The 22,789-nt window shown below is 44.5% G+C and overlaps 1 protein-coding gene across 3 annotated transcripts in view; it reads left to right on the top strand.

The window, feature by feature from the left end:
• Positions 1–10,225, top strand: part of LOC110535394 (copine-4) — an 83,444-nt gene extending 73,219 nt beyond the window's left edge. For 2 of the 3 annotated variants that reach the window (XM_090189021.1, XM_090189020.1), the window contains 3 exons: positions 8,491–8,624; positions 8,834–9,070; positions 9,439–10,225. In XM_090189021.1, coding sequence (XP_090045147.1) covers positions 8,491–8,624; positions 8,834–9,070; positions 9,439–9,570 — 503 coding nt within the window. In that variant the 3' untranslated portion in view covers positions 9,571–10,225. The remainder of the gene's footprint in view (positions 1–8,490; positions 8,625–8,833; positions 9,071–9,438) is intronic. The other variant, XM_090189016.1, reaches the window with a different exon arrangement.
• Positions 10,226–22,789: the final 12,564 nt, after the last annotated feature.

Here is a 22,789-nt window from a genome sequence, read left to right as displayed (position 1 = left end):
GATTCCACCTTTCCAACAAGTCAGTTCTTCAAATGTCTGCCCTGCTACAGCAGCCCTGGTAAGGGATGTTATTGTGAAGTGGAAACATCTAAGAGCAACAACATCTCAGCCTCGAAGTGGTATGCTACACAAGCTTACAGAACAGACCTGGTGCTGAAGCGCTCAGCACGTAAAAATCGTCTGTCCTCGGTTGCAACACTACTACTGAGTTCCAAACTGCCTCTGGAAGAAACATCAGTACAAGAACTCTTCGTCCATGCCTAATATCACTATGCACAATGCCAAGTGTCGGCTGGAGTTGTGTAAAGCTCATTGCCATTGGAAACCCGTTCTCTGGAGTGATGAATCTTCACCATCTGGCAGTCCGAATGAATAATGGTCTGGGTTAGGGCTGTGGCAGTCACAACATTTAGTCAGCCGGTAATTGTCAAGCATTGTTCCAAATGACCGTTAATTAACATAAACACATTTAACATATTTTGGCTTCCACACAGCCTACAAGCTACTGATGCAGACCTTTGGAACATCTACATTTTAAAAAGTCTAATGAATCCATTAGGTATTTTAGACAGGTCTAAAGAAACATGATATGAAGAAAATGTAGTCTATTTCAGAACAACAGAGTAGCATGTTGTGTTAGGTCCTGATCTGGCTATGCCATATGGCTGTGGGATACACTAGTTCATTTAGCAGACAAGATCTGGTTAGAATTCCATGGCATTATTATATAGTATGAGGAATACAATTGAACAAAGCTGAATAAAATAGAAAGGATATTTCCTCCAATTGATTTGAGGAAGTGCGCACATGCTGCTATTCTGTATTGAGTGGTTAACATAGAAATAGGTACTCCTATATGCTTAATTTAGAGTTATTAATGTAACTTTAGTTGTTCTACAAACGTTGGGCTATATGTTTTGATTTTTAGTACATTGTAAGGCTGCATGATGCGACTCCAATGATGATTTCAAAAAAGTTGCTTGAAAGGCATGAGCTCTGCTTTGTTTTTTTGTGCAGGCTGTTCAAATCGAATCAAATCAAATGTATTTATATAGCCCTTCGTACATCAGCTGATATCTCAAAGTGCTGTACAGAAACCCAGCCTAAAACCCCAAACAGCAAGCAATGCAGGTGTAGAAGCACGGTGGCTAGGAAAAACTCCCTAGAAAGGCCAAAACCTAGGAAGAAACCTAGAGAGGAACCAGGCTATGTAGAGTGGCCAGTCCTCTTCTGGCTGTGCCGGGTGGAGACTATAACACAACATGGCCAAGATGTTCAAATGTTCATAAATGACCAGCATGGTCAAATAATAGGTCTGGGACAGGTAGCACGTCCGGTGAACAGGTCAGGATTCCATAGCCGCAGGCAGAACAGTTGAAACTGGAGCAGCAGAAAGAAAGAGAGAAATAGAGAATTAGAGAGAGCATACTTAAATTCACACAGGACACCAGATAAGACAGGAGAAGTACTCCAGATATAACAAACTGACCCTAGCCCCCGACACATAAACTACTGCAGCATAAATACTGGAGGCTGAGACAGGAGGGGTCAGGAGACACTGTGGCCCCATCCGATGATACCCCCGGACAGGGCCAAAAAGGAAGGATATAACCCCACCCACTTTGCCAAAGCACAGCCCCCACACCACTAGAGGGATATCTTCAACCACCAACTTACCATCTTGAGACAAGGCCGACTATAGCCCACAAAGATCTCCGCCACGGCACAACCCAAGGGGGGGCACCAACCCAGACAGGGAGATCACATCAGTGACCCAACCCACTCAAGTGACGCACCCCTCCTAGGGACGGCATGAAAGAGCACCAGTAAGCCAGTGACTCAGCCCCTGTAATAGGGTTAGAGGCAGAGAATCCCAGTGGAAAGAGGGGAACCGGCCAGGCAGAGACAGCAAGGGCGGTTCGTTGCTCCAGAGCCTTTCCGTTCACTTTCACACTCCTGGGCCAGACTACACTCAATCATATGACCCACTGAAGAGATGAGTCTTCAGTAAAGACTTAAAGGTTGAGACCGAGTCTGCGTCTCTCACATGGGTAGGCAGACCATTCCATAAAAATGGAGCTCTATAGGAGAAAGCCCTGCCTCTAGCTGTTTGCTTAGAAATTCTAGGGACAATTAGGAGGCCTGCTTCTTTTGACCGTAGCGTACGTGTAGGTATGTACGGCAGGACCAAATCAGAGAGATAGGTAGGAGCTAGCCCATGTAATGCTTTGTAGGTTAGCAGTAAAACCTTGAAATCAGCCCTTGCCTTGACAGGAAGCCAGTGTAGGGAGGCCAGCACTGGAGTAATATGATTAAAAAAAATTGGTTCTACACACTTCATCAGTCTCTCATTCAGAATTTGACAAGCACTTGATAATGCCTCAACTTCCCGGCGGCATCCCCTTTGTGTGGCCCTAATGCACCCTAAATAAACTCCATTCCTTTTGCGGCCAGTGGCTGTTGTTCCCTACTACCTGAGTGCTGCTGCTCCAAAGCACCTCTCACTCACATGGCTATTGTGATCGGGAGACCCGGTCACATGATCGGGTCTTTCTCACAGGCTACAAGTGAAGACAGACACTTTGGGGACACAACTGCGTGAGTCCTTATCCAATTCCAAGGTGTATATTGAAGATATTGGAAGAACTGTCCACATTTACTTTTCAGCCTACAAGATGAATAGGCCTAACTAACAGCAAAAGATCTAACCTATGTCAATCTACTATCCCCCATAGTACAAAAGTTGACCTATTCTGTGCGATAAATAAATATTCCAAACATAGTCTGGAACAGTTGTGGGATGTGATAGACCCCAAATTTAATACAACCACTAGCATCCCCCCCAAAAAAACGTTTTTACGCAATGAGGCTGACGCAACAGATTAGAACGTTTAACTTCAAATGTGATACACTATTATGCTATTTCTTCACATTATAAGCGCAGCTATGCACACACATAGGCTATATGCATGAATGTTCCATTAGTGGGAAAACACCATTATCAAAAGTGGACACAAATGTGATTTGGCTTGTAATGCTTTTATTATAAAGGTGCATTTCTTTTGTGAAAATGATCTTCCCCAAACGCGAAACTAATACATTGCATGTGTATGCCAGTCAGACTCTACACCCCTTGTAAAGAGGATTAATGTGCTTAATTTTAGGAAGTTATTTGGCCACTTTAGTTGTGATACGAACCTTATCAAAACATATAGGCCAATGGGCTAGGCTACATGAGGTGTGCGATTATGATTAGAAAAAGTAAACAACTTAAAAAGGCAATGTTTCTTATGCTGGGCATTATTCACAAGTGATAATATATAATTCACAAGTGATAAGCTAATATTTTCACCCATCAAACTATTCTTGATTTAATCTTGTCATTACATATACTAAATAATATATATGTGTGAAATTTGTTTTGATTTAGAATGGACCATTATCCTTCACCTGTCTCAAAACAACAGGGGCAGGGGAAAAAATAGATGTCATCTACGCACTTAAATAGTGAATGGAGGACACTTTTCCCATGGTTAATTTTCATGTCAGCCAGGTAGGCTATACTCCTGTTAGAAATATAAGCAATTTACTTAATATTAGGAAAGTTGAAAAATAAATATTGTAGGCCTAGCCTACAGAAAGCTGATGGGAACCTCCTCTTTTTAATAGAGGCCATCACTCTGTTTTCTCTCCCAATTGCATAGCCTATAGAAATGTTGCGCACATGAGCTCATGGACTCTCATTAAGTGTTTGATTAGATTTTCAATTATATTTGCATTGATGTCAGAGTGATTAGAGGGACAATATAGTGCTGAGTACCAGGTAGTTAGCTAGTTTGGTAGGCTACTAATGACCATCAGCAGCATCAGAGCTCAGAGAAGCTTAATTACCGTGACTAAACGCTCACGTGGAATTTGACTGCCTTCATGACTCGTGACCGCCGGTGTGGCGGTAATACTGTCACCGCAACAGCCCTTTGTGTAATACTCCCTGGAGAGAAATAATGTTTTCTGAATGTCTAAAACATAACTCCCTGGAGAGAAATACTTTTCTAAAGCTGCTAGCAAGACAAATGTTTTATAACATAAACAAAATGTAATACTGCCTCGAATAGGTTAAACAGGTGGTATAAACACATTCATTGTGTACATACACTCAATTAGTATTTGGTAGCATTGCCTTTAAATTGTTTAACTTGAATAAAATGTTTCGGGTAGCCTTCCACAAGCTTCCCACAATAAGTTGGGTGAATTATGGCCCATTCCTCCTGACAGAGCTGGTGTAACTGAGTCAGGTTTGTAGGCCTCCTTGCTCGCACACGCTTTCTCAGTTCTGCCCACAATTTTTCTATGGGATTGAGGTCAGGGCTTTGTGATGGCCACTCCAATAACTTGACGTTGTTGTCCTTGAGCCATTTTGGCACAACTTTGGAAGTATGCTTCGGGTCATTGTCCATTTGGAAGACCCATTTGTGACCAAGCTTTAACTTCCTGACTGATATCTTGAGATGTTGCTTCAATATATCCACATAATTTTCCATCCTCATGATGCCATCTATTTTGTGAAGTGCACCAGTCCCTCCTGCAGCAGAGCACCCCCACAACATGATGCTGCCCTCCCGTGCTTCACGGTTGGGATGGTGTTCTTCGGCTTGCAAGCCTTCCCCTTTTTCCTCCAAACATAACGATGGACATTATGGCCAAACAGTTCTATTTTTGTTTCATCAGACCAGTGGTCCCATGGTGTTTATACTTGCGTACTATACATCCACAGGTACACCTCCAATTGACTCAAAATATGTCAATAAGCCTTTCAGAAGCTTCTAAAGCCATGACATCAATTTAGGGAATTTTCAAAGCTGTTTCATGACACAGTCAATTTAGTGAATGTAAACTTCTGACCCACTGGAATTGTGATTCGGTTAATTATAAGTGAAATAATCTGTCTGTAAACAATTGTTGGAAAAATGATTTGTGTCATGCACAAAGTAGATGTCCTAACCGACTTGCCAAAACTATAGTTTGTTAACAAGAAATTTGTGGAGTGGTTGAAGAACGAGTTTTAATGACTCCAACCTAAGTGTATGTCAACTTCTGACTTCAAGTGCATCATTATCAAGTGAATATGATTCTCCTTGAAAAGTGAGGCGTCATTCTCATAGAAAGAGTTAAATATGTTACAAAGTTGCCAAGTTTAATTCAATTGATCTCATTTGATCTATCCAGCTTACCTGCACACAGCCCTGACACTTTTTCACACACTGTAAAATAATAGACTATAAGAATAGCTTTTATTTTTTTCAGCTTTTCAGCTCATCCTCCACTTTCTACCTTGTATTCGTGCCACTCTATTATCTTGCTTGTTTGGATTGGCAGCTGCCCTGGATGGGTGGAGAGGAGCCAGACAGGTTCTGATCCAGTCCATAGATTCTTGCCAGGAATAGATCAGTCTCAGTACTCCTCTGTCAGGCAAGCTTCCAGCCCACCTCCTAAGGCAGAGGGCATAGCTTGCAGTTTTTCATGCAAGAAAACTGACTGTCGTACAGATGCTGTTAGATGTGGACACACACCAATGCGCGCACACGCACACGCTCAGTCAAAAACTGTCTTCCTTTGTGCCTGTACCAATTATTGATATTGATATCTGTTTGAAGGTGAACGTTTGCATTACTGTGGGTAGAGGGAGTGGCAAGCTGAGACTGCCTGTGTGTGTACGTGCCGGTGTTTGTGCTTGTGTAAGATACACTATATATACAAACGTATGTGGACACCCCTTCAAATGAATGGATTCGGCTATTTCAGCCACACCTGTTGCTGACAGGTGTATAAAATCAAGCACACAGTCATACAAAAACATTGGCAGTAGAATGTCCTTACTGAAGAGCTCAGTGACTTTAAACATGACATCGTCATAGGATGCCACCTTTCCAACAAGTCAGTTCGTCAAATTTCTGCCCTGCTGGCACTGCTCCAGTCAACTGTATGTGCTGTTATTGTGAAGTGGAAACCTCTAGGAGCAACAATGGCTCAGCCGCGACGTGGTATGCCACAAGCTCACAGAACTGGAAGAACGTATTGTTCGTCGGGAGCTTCATGAAATGGGTTTCCATGGCTAAGCAGCCGCATACAGACCTAAGATAACCATGTCTAATGCCAATGTAAAGTTTGGAGAAGGAGGAATAAAAGTTCTGTCTGTTTTTCACGGTTTGGGCTAGGCCCCTTAGCTCCAGTGATGGGAAATCTTAATGCTATAGCATACAATACAATCTAGACAATTATGTGCTTCCAACATTGTGGCAATAGTTTGGGGAAGGCCCTTTCCTGTTTCAGCATGACAATGAGATGTTCGACGAGCAGGTGTCCACATCCACATTGCAGTATAGTGGTCAGTGATCAGACCTCCAGATGTCTGCAGTATAGTGGTCAGTGATCAGACCTCCAGATGTCTGCAGTATAGTGGTCAGTGATCAGGCCTCCAGATGTCTGCAGTATAGTGGTCAATAATCAGACCTCCAGATGTCTGCAGTATAGTGGTCAGTAATCAGACCTCCATATGTCTGCAGAATAGTGGTCAGTAATGAGACCTATAGATGTCTTAATGTTGCTGCTCTACACCTCTCCACACACTCTCATCCCCTCAGGAGTGCCTCTCACTGATGAAATTAAATCTCTCTCTCTGTGTGTGTGGACCCACTCCAATTCACATACCCACTCCAATTAAATTTGCATACCACCCCAACAGATCCACAGATGACGTAACCTCTATTGCATTCCACACTGCCCTCTCCCATGTGAGAACACAGTTCATCGACTACAGCTCAGCGTTCAACACCATAGTGCCCACAAATCTCATTACTAAGCTCAGGACCCTTTGACTGAACACTACTGTCTGAAACTGAATCCTGGACTTCCTGACAGGCCGCCCCCAGGTGGTGAGGGTAGGCAATAACACAACCGCCACTCTAACCCTCAACAAGGGCCCACTCAGGAGTGTGTGCTTAGTCTCCTCCTGTACTCCCTGTTCAGCCACGACTGCCTGGCCGCTCACGACTCCATCATTATGTTTGCTGACGACACGACCCGATGAGACACCCTATAGGGAGGAGGTCAGTGACCTGGCAGTGTGTTGTCAGGACAACAACCTCTCCCTCAATGTCAGCAAGACAAAGGAGCCAATTGTGGACGACAGGAAACAGAGGGCAGAGCACATCCCCATCCACATCGATAGGGCTGTAGTAGAGCGGGTCTAGAGCTTTAAGCTCCTCGGTGTCCACATCACTAAGGAATTAGCATAGCCCACACACACCAACAAAGTCATGAAGAAGGCACAACTCTTCCCCTTCTACAGCTGCACCATTGAGAGCGTCTTGACTGGCTGCATCACCACTTGGTATCCGACCGCAAGGCGCTTCATAGGATAGTGTGTACGGCCCAGTACATCACTGGTGCTGAGCTCCCTGCTATCCAGGACCTCTATACCAGGTGGTGTCAGAGGAAGACTCCAGCCACCAAAATCATATACTGTTCTCCCTGCTTCTGCACAGAAAGCGGTACTGAAGTCTGGAACTAACAGGACCCGGCACACAGCTTTTACCCTCAAGCCATAAGACTGCTAAATAGTTAACCAAATAGCTACCCGGACTATCTGCATTGACCCTTTTTGCACTAACTCTTTTGACTCATTACAGACACTGCTGCTACTGTTTACTATCTACCCTGTTGCCTAGTCACTTTACTCCTACCTATATCTACATATGGAACTCCATTACCTCGTACCCCTGGACATGGATTCAGTACTGCTACCCCGTGTACTGCTACCCCTTACTCATTGTGGATTTATTCCACTTGTTATAACTTGTTAAAATGTTTCTCTCTACATTTTTGGAAAGGGCCCGTAAGCATTTCACTGTTAGTCTACACTAGCTGTGTGGGTGTGGGTGTGGGTGTGGGTGTGGGTGTGGGTGTGTGTGTGTGTGTGTGTGTGTGTGTGTGTGTGTGTGTGTGTGTGTGTGTGTGTGTGTGTGTGTGTGTGTGTGTGTGTGTGTGTGTGTGTGTGTGTGTGTGTGTGTGTGTGTGTGTGTGACCAGTGAGGTTGTGATGGAGGGGTTGTTAATTAAGTGAAGTTATCCACAGATGTTTGTGTGTGACCTCAAATGCCCACTCAATCAGTAAATAGCATTACTTCTGCTGCTCAGCCGAATGGGAGGCCACTCATGTGGTGATCCATGTGGTGGTGAGAAGAGATAAATACAAGTCAATGCAGCTGTGAAGGTAACTAACTATTCACAGAGTGACTGCTTCCCTCAAAGTGAAAAATATCCTGGAATATCATGGGTCTCAATTACTCCACAAAGATACCTTCACACCTGTGTGCATTGCTGTTGGTCGTGTGTCCCCAAATACCCAGAGTTCTCCAGAAGTACATGACTTTGAGTGTTACTGTGTGTGTGTTATTCTGTGTTTTTCCAACATATGTCTATGGGTGTGCAGGTATCCAAGGGGTGGTGGAGGCCTATCAGACATGCCTTCCTAAGCTTCAGCTCTACGGCCCCACCAACATCGCCCCCATCATCCAGAAAGTAGCCAGCTCCGCTTCACAGGAAATGCACACCAAGGAGGCCATGGTAAGCTAGCTGTCAGTTGTCCTCCTCTCCTTGGAACCAATTGATTGGGAGCATAGCTTGAACCTAGATTGAGCTTAAATCATGTATTGATGTCAATGGGAGACTTCCGCAACGTTTTAGAGTTATGCTCAACATGTATTTCCAACACACCCCACAGACATTACTCTCTCACGTTTCTCCCCAGTCATTGCCTTCCTTTATATCTGCAGCAGTACTTCATTCTGCTCATCCTAACGGACGGAGTGATCACAGACATGGCAGACACCCGCGAGGCCATCGTCCAAGCCTCCCACTTGCCCATGTCCATCATTATTGTAGGCGTGGGAAGTGCTGACTTCAGTGACATGCAGATGCTGGATGGAGATGACGGAATCCTTCGCTCGCCCAAGGGGGAGCCCTGCCTACGAGACATAGTCCAGTTCGTCCCCTTCCGCAACTTCAAACATGTGAGTCTTTACTGGAACTAGGAGGGTTACCTGAGGAACTGGGAGGGTTACCCGAGGAACTGGGAGGGTTACCTGAGGAACTGGGAGGGTTACCTATGGAACTAGGAGGGTTACCTGGGGAACTGGGAGGTTTATCTGAGGAACTGGGAGGGTTACCTGAGGAACTAGGAGGGTTACCTGAGGAACTGGGAGGGTTACTTGGGGAACTGGGAGGGTTACCTGAGGAACTGGGAGGTTTATCTGAGGAACTGGGAGGGTTACCTGAGGAACTGGGAGGGTTACCTATGGAACTAGGAGGGTTACCTGGGGAACTGGGAGGTTACCTGAGTGTTACAGGAAGTGACAGGTTTCTCTCTGTCCTTCTCCAGGGCTCACCTGCAGAGCTGGCGAAGACTGTCCTAGCAGAAGTGCCCAACCAGGTGGTTGACTACTACAACAACAAGGGCATCAAGCCCAAAGTGCCCAGTGAGTTCGAGTCTTCCAGGACATTCGCCCCCTGAGAGGAGGGGCCCAACGCACTCGATACAACAGATAGCACCTTACGCTGACTAACTGAAAAGTTTACCGTTTTGCTCTTCGTTTGTTTGTTCTTTTCATTGTGCATGCGTGGCCTCCGAGGCTTGCATCTGTAAAGCAACTGTATCATTCAAAGCATTGGTATGGTGGGGGGACACACAAACGAACAACCAAACTGTCATCCCTACAGATGAACAACTATCGATGAAGGAATGTATAGAACACCCCCGTTCCTTTTTTTATAAGAGTTTGTTGAGATTTTGCTACATTTCTTGATATTCATACATTGTAAAACATTTTGGACCACAGTGAATGAACTAGCTACCTGCGTTTAGAAACGTCTGCGTCCTCAGTAGTCCATATTGCAGATAAGGCAGATGCATGAAGTGTTGTTTTGCATGCTGGTAATAAAGCAGACACTGTTTTCTCATGGTTCATGTTGTTTTCTTAGTGAACAATAGAGTTGACAGTATTGTAGGGATAAAGGACATTCTACTATGAGGCATGTTGACAGCACAAATTGAGTATTCTGGAAGTTCACTGGAGAATATTATGGCCAGATAATTTTCCGTTGTCATGTTGCAATGCAGTATTCTGTGAAATGATGAATTACTTATAATAATAAAAGCTTTATCAATATGCTTGTGACTTATACTATGTTAAAAAAAACTATTGGGTTTCAAGTCGAAAACATAATTGGAATTGTGGTCATATCAATTTGAATCATTCTATGAAAAATCCGTAGAAAATACGGAGAACTGAATTGGCAGAATTTCAATATTTTGGTGTGCATGTCAAAATACTCAAAGGAATTGGGAATTGGGGTCACTTTCTTAGCATTTCAAATATATTCTATTGATTTAAAAACCTCCATAAAAATGATGGGAATGTTCTGATTGAAGTTGAACAGAACAAGTCTGTCCATGTGCAGCCATGTGAGGACGGTGACAATTCCTCCTAGGATTGGAGTAAGTCACGACTCTCCCTTTGAGGTGTCTGGGGAGGAGGGAGAGAGATGGGGAGGAGGGAGATTGGGAGAAGAGATGGGGGGTGGAGAGAGGGCGATGGGGAGGGGAGAGGGAGGGAGATGGGGAGGAGAGAGGGAGGGAGATGGGGAGAAGAGAGTGAGGGAGATGGAGGGAGATGAGGAGAGGGTGGGAGGGAGATGGGGAGAGAGGGGGAGGGAGATGGGGAGAAGAGAGAGAAGGAGATGGGGAGAAGGGAGGGAGGGAGATGGGGAGAATGGAGAGAGGGAGATGGGGAAAAGGGAGGGAGGGAGATGGGGAGAAGGGAGAGAGGGAGATGGGGAAAAGGGAGGGAGGGAGATGGGGCGAGAGGGAGGGAGATTGGAAGAAGGGCAGGAAGGAGATTGTGGAGGAGAGAGTGAGGGAGATGGGGAGGACTGAGGGAGGGAGATGGGGAGAAGAGAGGGAGGGAGATGGGGAGGGAGATTGTGGAGGAGAGAGGGAGGGAGATGGGGAGGACTGAGGGAGGGAGATGGGGAGAAGAGAGGGAGGGAGGGAGATGGGGAGAGAGAGGGAGGGAGATTGTGGAGGAGAGAGGGAGGGAGATGGGGAGAAGGGAGCGAGATGGGGAGAGAGAGGGAGGGAGATGAGGAGAGAGTGGGAGGGAGATGGGGAGAGAAAGGGAGAGAGATGGGGAGAAGAGAGGGAGGGAGATGGGGAGAAGGGAGGGAGGGAGATGGGGAGAATGGAGAGAGGGAGATGGGGAAAAGGGAGGGAGGGAGATGGGGAGAAGGGAGAGAGGGAGATGGGGAAAAGGGAGGGAGGGAGATGGGGCGAGAGGGAGGGAGATTGGAAGAAGGGCAGGAAGGAGATTGTGGAGGAGAGAGTGAGGGAGATGGGGAGGACTGAGGGAGGGAGATGGGGAGAAGAGAGGGAGGGAGATGGGGAGGGAGATTGTGGAGGAGAGAGGGAGGGAGATGGGGAGGACTGAGGGAGGGAGATGGGGAGAAGAGAGGGAGGGAGGGAGATGGGGAGAGAGAGGGAGGGAGATTGTGGAGGAGAGAGGGAGGGAGATGGGGAGAAGGGAGCGAGATGGGGAGAGAGAGGGAGGGAGATGAGGAGAGAGTGGGAGGGAGATGGGGAGAGAAAGGGAGAGAGATGGGGAGAAGAGAGGGAGGGAGGGAGATGGGGAGGGAGATGAGGAGAGAGTGGGAGGGAGATGGGGAGAGAGTGGGAGGGAGATGGGGAGAAGGGAGGGAGGGAGATGAGGAGAGAGTGGGAGGGAGATGGGGAGAGAAAGGGAGGGAGATTGTGGAGGAGAGAGGGAGGGAGATGGGGAGGACTGAGGGAGGGAGATGGGGAGAAGAGAGGGAGGGAGATGGGGAGAAGGGAGGGAGATGGGGAGAGAGAGGGAGGGAGATGGGGAGGACTGAGGGAGGGAGATGGGGAGAAGAGAAGGAGGGAGATGAGGAGGACTGAGGGAGGGAGATGGGGAGAGAGCGGGAGGGAGATGGGGAGAATAGAGGGAGGGAGATGGGGAGAGAGGGAGGGAGATGGGGAGAAGAGAGGGAGAGAGATGGAAAGGAGAGAGGGAGGGAGATGGGGAGAAGAGATGGAGGGAGGGATTGATAGCAATGAGAGGGACAGAGATTTCTGAGATGCGTGATGAATACTATAGAAAGGGCAGGCAAGGGCCCTTTCATATCCAGAGCAGCCGGCAGTCAATTAATTCTGTCCTGGTTCAACATGAACTATCTGACGAGTTGGACAGGCAGCACCATGGAGACAGCCAGAAGGATCAGCCTCCAAAAACAACCAAACCATGTGGCTAATAAAACACATTGCATTCAGTTGTAAGTGCCTTCACTCTCAATAGTGACAGTAACATACAGTTGAAGTTGGAAGTTTACATACACTTAGATTGGAGTCATTAAAACTTGTTTTCAACCACTCCACAAATGTCTTGTCAACAAACTATAGTTTTGGCAAGTAGGTTAGGACATCTACTGTGTGCATGATACAAGTAATTTTGACAACAATTGTTTACAGACAGATTATTTAACTTACAATTCACTGTATTACAATTCCAGTGGGTCAGAAGTTTACATACACTAAATTGACTGTGCCTTTAAACAGATTGGAAAATTCCATAAAATGATGTCATGGCTTTAGAATCTTATGATTGGCTAATTAACATCATTTGAGTCATTTGTACCTGTGAATGTATTTTAAGGCCTACCTTTAAACGCAGTGCCTCTTTGCTTGACTTCATGGGAAAATCAAAAGAAATCAGCCAAGACCTCAGATAAAAAATTGTAGACCTCCACAAGTCTGGTTCATCCTTGGTAACAATTTCCAAATGCCTGAATGTACCACGTTCATCTGTACAAACAATAGTACACAGGTATAAACACCACGGGACCACGCAGCTGTCATACCGCTCAGGAAGGAGACACGTTGTCTCCTAGAGATGAACGTACCTTGGTGCGAAAAGTGCAAATCAATCCCAGAAAAATGACCTTGTGAAGATGCTGGAGGAAACAGGTACAAAAGTATATATGTCCACAGTAAAATGAGTCCTGTATCTACATAACCTGAAAAGCCGCTCAGCAAGGAAAAAGCCACTGCTCCAAAACCGCCATAAAAAAGCCAGACTACGGTTTGCAACTGCACATGGGGACAAAGATCGTACTTTTTGGAGAAATGTCCTCTGGTCTGAGGAAACAAAAATAGAACTGTTTGGCCATAATGACCATCGTTATGTTTGGAGGAAAAATGGGAGGCTTGCAAGCCGAAGAACACCATCCCAACCGTGAAGCACGGGGGTGGCAGCATCATGTTGTGGGGGTGCTTTGCTGCAGGAGGGACGTGTGCACTTCACAAAATAGATGGCGTCATGAGGGAGGAAAATTATGTAAATATATTGAAGCAACATCTCAAGACATCAGTCAGGAAGTTAAAGATTGGTCGCAAAAATGGGTCTTCCAAATGGACAATGACCCGAAGCATACTTCCAAAGTTGTGGCAAGATGGCTTAAGGACAACAAAGTCAAGGTATTGGAGTGGTCATCACAAAGCCCTGACCTCAATCCAATAGAACATTGTGGGTAGAACTGAAAAAGTGTGTGCGAGCAAGGAGGCCTACAAACCTGACTCAGTTACAGCTGCTCTGTCAGGAGGAACGGTCCGAAATTCACCCAACTTATTGTGGGAAGCTTGTGGAAGGCTACCCGAAACGTTTGACCCAAGTTAAACATTTTACAGCAATGCTACCAAATACTAATTGAGTGTATGTGAACTTCTGACCCACTGGGAATGTGATGAATTAAATAAAAGCTTAAATAAATCACTCTCTACTATTATTCTGACATTTCACATTCTTAAAATAAAGTGGTGATCCTAACTGACCGAAGAAATTGAATTTTTACTAGGATTAAATGTCAGGAATTGTGTGTAACTGAGTTTAAATGTATTTGGTTAAGGTGTATGTAAACTTCCGACTTCAACTGTACATGTCATGTCCCCCGAGAATGACGTCTTGCTTCAGGACAGGCTAAACACATTCTATGCACTCTTTGAGGATAACACAGTTCCACCGACGCGACCTGCTACCAAGGACTGTGGGCTCTCCTTCTACGTGGCCGATGCGAGTAAAACATTCAAACGTGTTAACCCTCACAGGGCTGCTAGTCCAGAAGGCATCCCTAGCTGCATCCTCAGAGCATGCGCAGACCAGCTGGCTGGTGTGTTTATGGGCATATTCAATCTCTCAATATCCCAGTCTGCTGTCCCCACATGATTCAAGATGGCCACCATTGTTCCCATACCCAAGAAGGCAAAGGTAACTGAACTTAATGGCCATCGCCCCATAGCACTCACCTCTGTCATCATGAAGTGATTTGAGAGACTAGTCAAGGATCATATCACCTCTACCTTACCTGCCACCCTAGACCCACTTCAATTTGCGTACCCCCCCACTAGATCCACAGACGATGCAATCGCCATTACTCTGCACACTGCCCTATCCAATCTGGACAAGAGGAATACCTATGTAAGAATGCTGTTTATTGACTAAACAACTCAGCATTCAACACCATAGTACCCTCCAAGCTCATTATTAAGCTTGAGGCCCTGGTCTGAACCCTGTCCTGTGCAACTGGGTCCTGAACTTCCTGACGGACCACCCCCAGGTGGTAAAGGTAGGAAACATCACCTCCACTCCGCTGATCCTCAACACCTGGGCCCCACAAGGGTGCGTGCTCAGCCACATCCTGTATTCCCTGTTCACCTATTCACGTGGCCAAGCACGCCTACAACTCAATTATCAAGTTTGCAGACTACACAACAGTAGTAGGCCTGATTACCAACGATGACGAGACAGCCTACAGCGAGGAGGTGAGTGCTCTGGGAGTGTGGTGCCTGGAAAACAACCTCTCACTCAACATCAACAAAACAAAGGAGATGATCATGGACTTCAAGAAACAGCAGAGGGTGCACCACCTTATCTACATCAACAGGACCGCAGAGGAGGAGGTGGAAAGCTTCAAGTTCCTTGGCGCACACATCACTGACAAACTGAAATGGACCACCCTCACAGACAGCATGGTGAAGAAGGCGCAACAAAGCCTTTGGCTTGTCACCTAAAACCCTCACAAATCTTTACAGATGCACAATTGAAAGCATCAGGTCGTGCTGTATCACAGCCTGGTACGGTAACTTCACCGCCTGCAACCACAAGGCTCTCCAGAGAGGGTGGTGCGGTCTTCCCAATGCATTACCGGGGGCAAACTACCTGCCCTCCAGGACACATACAGCCTCCGATGTCACAGGAAGGCCAAAAACGTCTGACTGTTCACCCCACTATCATCTAGAAGGTGAGGTCAGTACAGGTTCATCAAAGCAGGGACCGTGAGACTGAAAAACAGCTTCTATCTCAAGGCTATCAGACTGCTAAACAGCCATCACTAGCACAGGCTGCTGCCTGTAGGCATAGACCAGGAATCACTGGCACCTTTAAGGAATGGAACACTACTCACTTTAATAATGTTTACATATGAATCTGGCATTACTCATCTCATATGTATATACTGTATTCTAAACTGTTCTACGGTATCTCATTCACTTAATAAGTTTACATATGTATCTGGCATTGCTCATCTCATATGTATATACTGTATTCTAAACTGTTCTACGGTATCTCATTCACTTAATAATGCTTACATATCGTGTATTACTCACCTCATATGTATATACAGTTTTTTTCTATACTATTCTACTGTATCTTAGTCCGTTCCACTCTGACATTGCTCTTCCATATGTATATAGTCTTAATAGATTCCTACTTAGATTTGTGTGTATTGGGTATATGTTGTGTAATTTGTTAGATATTACTTGTTAGATAGTACTGCACTGTCAGAGCTAGGAGCACAAGCCTTTTGCTACACCCGCAATAACATCTGCTAATCACGTGTTTGTGACCAATACAATTTGATTTGATTTGATTTGATACTGGAGTGATGACACCTCGAGGTGTGTGTCCTGTGTTTGTGCCGTGAGCGTTTCGTTTGAACCAGCCTTCCCTGCTGCGTTCTGTGAAAGTCGGCATCTGTTGATGGGTACATACTGTAGGGGGGCTGATGTTACATCAGTAAGAGTCCTATGATGGGGAAGAGTTGCAGTGAGTCATATGTTATGGAGGGCTACATGACAGCACCAAACGGTATGTCTGACAGGCAAGAAATGGGCTCGTCAACACAACTCCCCGTTAGGACTGGTGCTGAGGAAATATGGAACAATGCGGAGACACACACACACACACACACACACACACACACTACACACACGTACACTGTGGTATAGTTGTATGTTGGTATTGTACATTTGGTTTTGTAGTGGTGTCGTAATGTTATATGATGTAACTGTTGTTTTATGTATTTCTTATGTACCTAAATGTGTTTGGAACCCAGGAAGAGTAACTGCAGCCTTGGCAACTGTTAATGGGGTCCCTAATCAAATATTACTGAATACTCAACGCATAGACAATAAATCATAATTACATTACATCAGATTAGACAACGATGGGTAGTTTGATTTCAATCACTGCTTATAGTTCATCACATACTGTATGAGTCACATATGAGTCACGTAATGTAAATGTCACACCAATTTAGAATTGGCTTTGTCCTTGTCCCGGCTGTTCTTGGAAAGTATTTCACTCTCTAATTGCTTAACTGCTAACATCTGACTATACTATTTTAAGCAAATTTATCTAAAGGTTATAGGTTAAGGATTCTGACATTTTGGGTTGTATTGTGTATCTTTGGGAAGTAAGGGAAGGACATTCAAATAGGTAACTCAAAATTCAAGGGATATTTTCCATTTTCTGCATGGCTGTATGCAATCTCTTAACCAACGTCTGAAATGAAAATGACTTGAGGTTTATACCGTGTGTGCGTGTGTGTGTGTGTGTGCACGTGTGCGCGTGTGTGTGTGTGTGTGTGTGTGTGTGTGTGTGTGTGCGCGCCACACATTTCAGATAGAGTTATAAATGGTTGAGGGTGCAATGTGTCGTCAAGGGAAATGAAAGTTCTCTTTCCTCCTGGATATACATGATATCCCATCTAGATTCTAGAGAATCATAAGACGTTTTCTGTCCTGAGAATAAATCATCTTTCCCACGTTTTCCACTCACACCGGAGAGGATATTTAAAACATTTACATTTCCTCTATATATATTGTGTATCCAAAACCCCCAGCGACAACCAGCTCCTTGGTTGGTTGTGTCGCGGGTCACTGCCTTGGTAATTTTCCAATGAAAAAATCCATAGAGAACGCTCACTGGCCAAGGGTTCATAATTAGACCCATCATTGATCTGCCAGTGCCAGGAGACATGAGAGCTTCAATCTGTAACACTTACATTACACAGTATTATTTAATATGGTATTTATTGTATCTAGTATTTACTATGAAATTATGTGGAAACAAAAGGTATTGATACTTCAATTCAACACAATTATTAACTAGCTACCTACCAAATGGTACCTTCCTATTTAAATGTCAGGTAAAGAGCAGAATAAACTATGAACCTTCAATCATTAGCCTGGTTCCCCTGTCAGGGCTTGGATTGGCAGAAAGAGGACTGTTGTTGCCATATAGTTATTGTGTTATTTAAGCCATAAGGCCAGAGGGGGTGTGGTATATGGCCAATATACCTTGGCTAAGGGCTGTTGTTGTGCACGACCCAACGCAGACTGCCTGGATACAGCCCTTAACCATGGTATATTGGCCATATACCACAAACCCCCGAGGTGCCTTATTGCTATTATAAACAGGTTTCCATCGTAGTTAGAAGAGTACAAATGCATGTTTTGTCATACCCATGGTATAAGGTCTGATATACCATGGCTTTCAGCCAATTAGCGTTCAGGGCTCGAACTACCCAGTTAATAATGTACATTGGCTAAAACTGCATCCCAGCCGTGTGTATACGAGACTATATACCATGGGTATGAGGCAAAAATACTTGTTTACTGTTCTATCTGAAGTATCACTACACACACCACGGCAGATGACAAGAGAAAAGCAAAGCAATAAGGCTTATTTTACATCCCCATCTTTTAACCAACAATTGGGATTTGTATAAACCTGTCCGTTTGTGTTATTGTTCAGAGTGACTCATCTTCAGCTGACCAAGCAGTGGACCATGTTTTTGTCAAGTGGGTGCAATTATGTTGGTAATAGTGGGAGGAAACATTTTAATGGGAAGAAATGTGTCTCCCAGATAACCCACAGCCTTCATTACCATCTCCGTTCTCCACTAGTTTGTCGCTAGACTAGCTGAATATATATTTTCTAGCTGGGAGCAATTTTGGCAATTTTCACTCTAAATTGCCAATGTTCTAGATGTCTATCTGATGAAAAGAATTGAGAAAGTATATTGTTTGTTTGCCTCAAATTATACCAGTTGATAGTGTAACTACATACAGTTAGAGTAGAATAAATATAAATGATTTACTGTTAAACAAACATGCCGTTTGTGTACATTCTGTGATTACTGAACATTAAATAAATGTGTTTGAATGCTACTAATGAGTAATTCAGCCAGGATGGCGAGCATGGAATCTCTGCAGAAAAAAAATAAAAAGAAATAGCTGTGGCTTTATTCTGCAGGTCTTGATTCTGAAGGTCTTGATTCTGAAGGTCTTGACTCTGAAGGTCTTGACTCTGAAGGTCTTGATTCTGAAGGTCTTGATTCTGAAGGTCTTGACTCTGAAGGTCTTGACTCTGAAGGTCTTGACTCTGAAGGTCTTGACTCTGAAGGTCTTGTTTCAGAAGGTCTTGATTCTGAAGGTCTTGATTCTGAAGGTCTTGACTCTGGAGGTCTTGTTTCAGAAGGTCTTGATTCTCAAGGTCTTGATTCTGAAGGTCTTGATACTGAAGGTCTTGTTTCTGAAGATCTTGATTCTGAAGATCTTGACTCTGAAGGTGTTGATTCTGAAGGTCTTGACTCTGAAGGTGTTGATTCTGAAGGTCTTGACTCTGAAGGTCTTGATTCAGAAGGTCTTGATTCTGAAGGTCTTGATTCTGAAGGTCTTGATACTGAAGGTCTTGTTTCTGAAGATCTTGATTCTGAAGATCTTGACTCTGAAGGTGTTGATTCTGAAGGTGTTGATTCTAATGGTCTTGATTCTAAAGGTCTTGATTCTGAAGGTAAGACTCTTCAGTAAGTCATTTTCTTATGCAGTCTCCAAGTTGTCCTAACAGCTGTGCCAGAACACCCAACATTCCCACAGACACAGGTGGTTATTACCCCAGATAAAAACACCCATTTCCTGCTTTGTTGATTCCTCTATTGTCTAAACCGGTGTCCAGAATGTCCCTCTAGTCTTCGTACTGTGTCTAAACCTGCTATTTGGCTCAGGAGGTTAATGCCATGCACATTAACCATTAGAGGGAGGGGAATTGGGCTAATGACGGTCTTGTTCACAGAGGAAGAACAGTGAAAGGGCTTGATTAGCTTCAGAGAGGACATATCGTAATTGAGCTGCTAGCTAGCATAGACTGGTGACCGGGAGGGAGCTAGCCTCTGAAGAACGATGACTGTACAGACACAGCACAGTTGACGAACAGACACAGCACTGTTGAAAAGTGACTTTATGCCCTCATGTCAAAGTGTTTAGCTACCTGTCTGTCAGACATAATAACAGGTTTGCCACGGGCTGCAATTTAGAGTAGCTGTTTGCTCCATGCAGCATGACAGTGTTACATCATTTGATATGTTAACTGTCTAAACATGACTAAACACAGGGAACCTCTTATGTTGTGCTAATGACATTCTAACACACAGACGGCTGGTGGTACCTTCATTGGGGAGGACAAGCTCATAGTAATGGCTGCTCATAGTAATGGCTGGAATGGAATGAATGGAATGGTATCAAACACATCAGACCCATGATCTCCTTGTGTTTGATACTATTCCATTCACTTCATTGCAGTCATTATTATGAGCCGTCCAAAGTCACCCAGCGACAAGAGTCCTCTGCGTTGAGAACCAACATTTAGAGTGGTTCTGACACCTGGCTTCACTACAGCTGTCCTTCCCCCTGACACACATCGTTCTACTGTTTACTGTCTCATATTTAAGATGGACAATGTAGCCAAATTGTTAATGGGAGCCACTACTAGAAAACGGTGTTCACTGAGGCCTAACGCTGACCTCAGCATACCCTGCTCTCCATTTCAGCCGACTGCACCCACCATGACTCAGCAACAAAGATGAAATAGTATTAAAAAGTTGTATTAGTCGTATGTACGGGATATGCATGGTATACATCGTCCAACCAAATGTTTACTTGCAGTAATAAGAAATAATACAAGATAAGAATACAAACATTTTGCTCAGTAGAATAGAATAAACATTCTAGCATAAGTATAATGAAGTAAGAAATAATTTATAGTCCAATATTTACATGTATATTGGGGAAAGGGGGGTGGCAGTGTATAAACTGAGCAGCATAAAAAGAGTCTGTCTGGTAGCAGCGTGTGTTTGTGTGTGTGTGTGTGTGTGTTTGTGTGTGTGTGTGTGTGTGTGTGTGTGTGTGTGTGTGTGTGTGTGTGTGTGTGTGTGTGTGTGTGTGTGTGTGTGTGTGTGTGTGTGTGTGTGTGTGTGTGTGTGTGTGTGTGTGTGCGTGCGTGCGTGCGTGCGTGCGTGCGTGCGTGCGTGAGTCCAGTTCAAGTGTTCAGCAGTCTGGTGACTTGTTTAATTTGAAGTTTTGGCAAAAGTCAAGGATTCCGTAGTTTATACATTGTGACTCTGCATTGGATGTGGCATTTGACAAAGAAAGCTGTTAGTAGGGACTCCAGGAAGTAGTTTTCTTCGAGTTAGAGAACAGAGGCCATTGTGTTAAGTTGATCGATGGGATATAAAATACCTTGTGCCACTCTGGAGAGGTGGGCTGCGTGTGAGACTACTGTTTTGGGCAGATTGTTAGAGGCAGGGTTCTGCTAGGGGACTGAATCAGTTCCGTCTTTGTTGTAATCATCCCAGAGAGAGAGAGACATAAGTAGGTGTCTGCTGTCGGGTCCTGGTGAGGCTCAGCTTCTGGGAAATGTCACCTTCCTCCTCCTCTTTCCTTTCACACGCTCCGTACCACAGGTAGAACATCTTATTCAGCCCACTGTCACTGCTGATAGTAGCAAGGTACTGTCAGACATGATTATGTAGGCCACCGTTTTATTTTATTTGTCCCATTCTGTGTGGTATACCGTAGGCACTGTATTTGTCCCATTCTGTGTGGTATACTGTAGGCACTGTATTTGTCCCATTCTGTGTGGTATACTGTATGCACTGTATTTGTCCCATTCTGTGTGGTATACTGTATGCACTGTATTTGTCCCATTCTGTGTGGTATACTGTATGCACTGTATTTGTCCCATTCTGTGTGGTATACTGTATGCACTGTATTTGTCCCATTCTGTGTGGTATACTGTATGCACTGTATTTGTCCCATTCTGTGTGGTATACTGTAAGCACTGTATTTGTCCCATTCTGTGTGGTATACTGTACGCACTGTATTTGTCCCATTCTGTGTGGTATACTGTAGGCACTGTATTTGTCCCATTCTGTGTGGTATACTGTATGCACTGTATTTGTCCCATTCTGTGTGGTATACTGTACGCACTGTATTTGTCCCATTCTGTGTGGTATACTGTAAGCACTGTATTTGTCCTATTCTGTGTGGTATACTGTACGCACTGTATTTGTCCCATTCTGTGTGGTATACTGTATGCACTGTATTTGTCCCATTCTGTGTGGTATACTGTATGCACTGTATTGTTTTTTTTATGTAACTGATAGCTTTACTGGTATGTGTGACTTAAACATATTAAGTCACTCATGCGTCACTAACTCAACATCAACATCACTCTGAAATTGTTACGACTTCTGCCATAGTTGGTTCCTTTCCTTGTTCGGGCGGTGTTTGGCGGTCGACGTCACCGACCTTCTAGCCATCGCTGATCCATTTTTCATTTTCCATTGGTTTTGTCTTGTCTTCCATCTAACCTGGTTTCCATCCCATCAATTAATTACATGTTGTGTATTTAACCCTCTGTTTCCCCTCATGTCTTTGTCGGTGATTGTTTGTTGTATGTTTTGTGCAAGTCATGATCTGGTGTGCGATGGGTTTTGTACCCTTTATTATTTTTGTATATATTGGTTTTCTGAGTTTTTTAGCATTTATTAAACTGCTCCATTTATACCAAGTTCACTCTCCTGCTCCTGATTTCCCTGCCACCACCACTGCAGAAATGCTGCAGCAGCCGCTGATCAATTACATGTCAAAAACTGCCAACCTCATAGACACTATTATTCAATCAGATCAAGCGTTAACCTGCGATAGCAGACACCCGCATAACGGATGGACATTGTCACAATTAAAAATGTAAAATGTTTTACTTGTGATTTATCAGGGGGTGCTGCAGCACCGTCAGCACCCCTACTTCCCGTGACTATCTATGCAGATGTTGGCTAAAGTGTATCGGATTGAGTAGAGCCCTAAATCCCCTTTAGAACAAGATGAATAGTTGAGCATCAGGTAGCAGCAGGAGAAAAATAGTAACAAACAACCAACTCAACTGCAGAAGAGATTATTTATAAAACCTGCGGCTACATTCCTCGGTTTGTCCTCATTTCAGACCTGTGGATCATTTAAATAAAGCTACCTGAGTGAGCTAAAT

The sequence above is a fragment of the Oncorhynchus mykiss genome, chromosome 2 (assembly GCF_057628025.1).
Source record: "Oncorhynchus mykiss isolate SJ-2025 chromosome 2, ASM5762802v1, whole genome shotgun sequence".
NCBI classification, from domain to species: Eukaryota; Metazoa; Chordata; class Actinopteri; order Salmoniformes; family Salmonidae; genus Oncorhynchus; species Oncorhynchus mykiss.
Note: the sequence above shows the minus strand (reverse complement) of the source record. Positions and strands in the feature narration are given on the sequence as shown.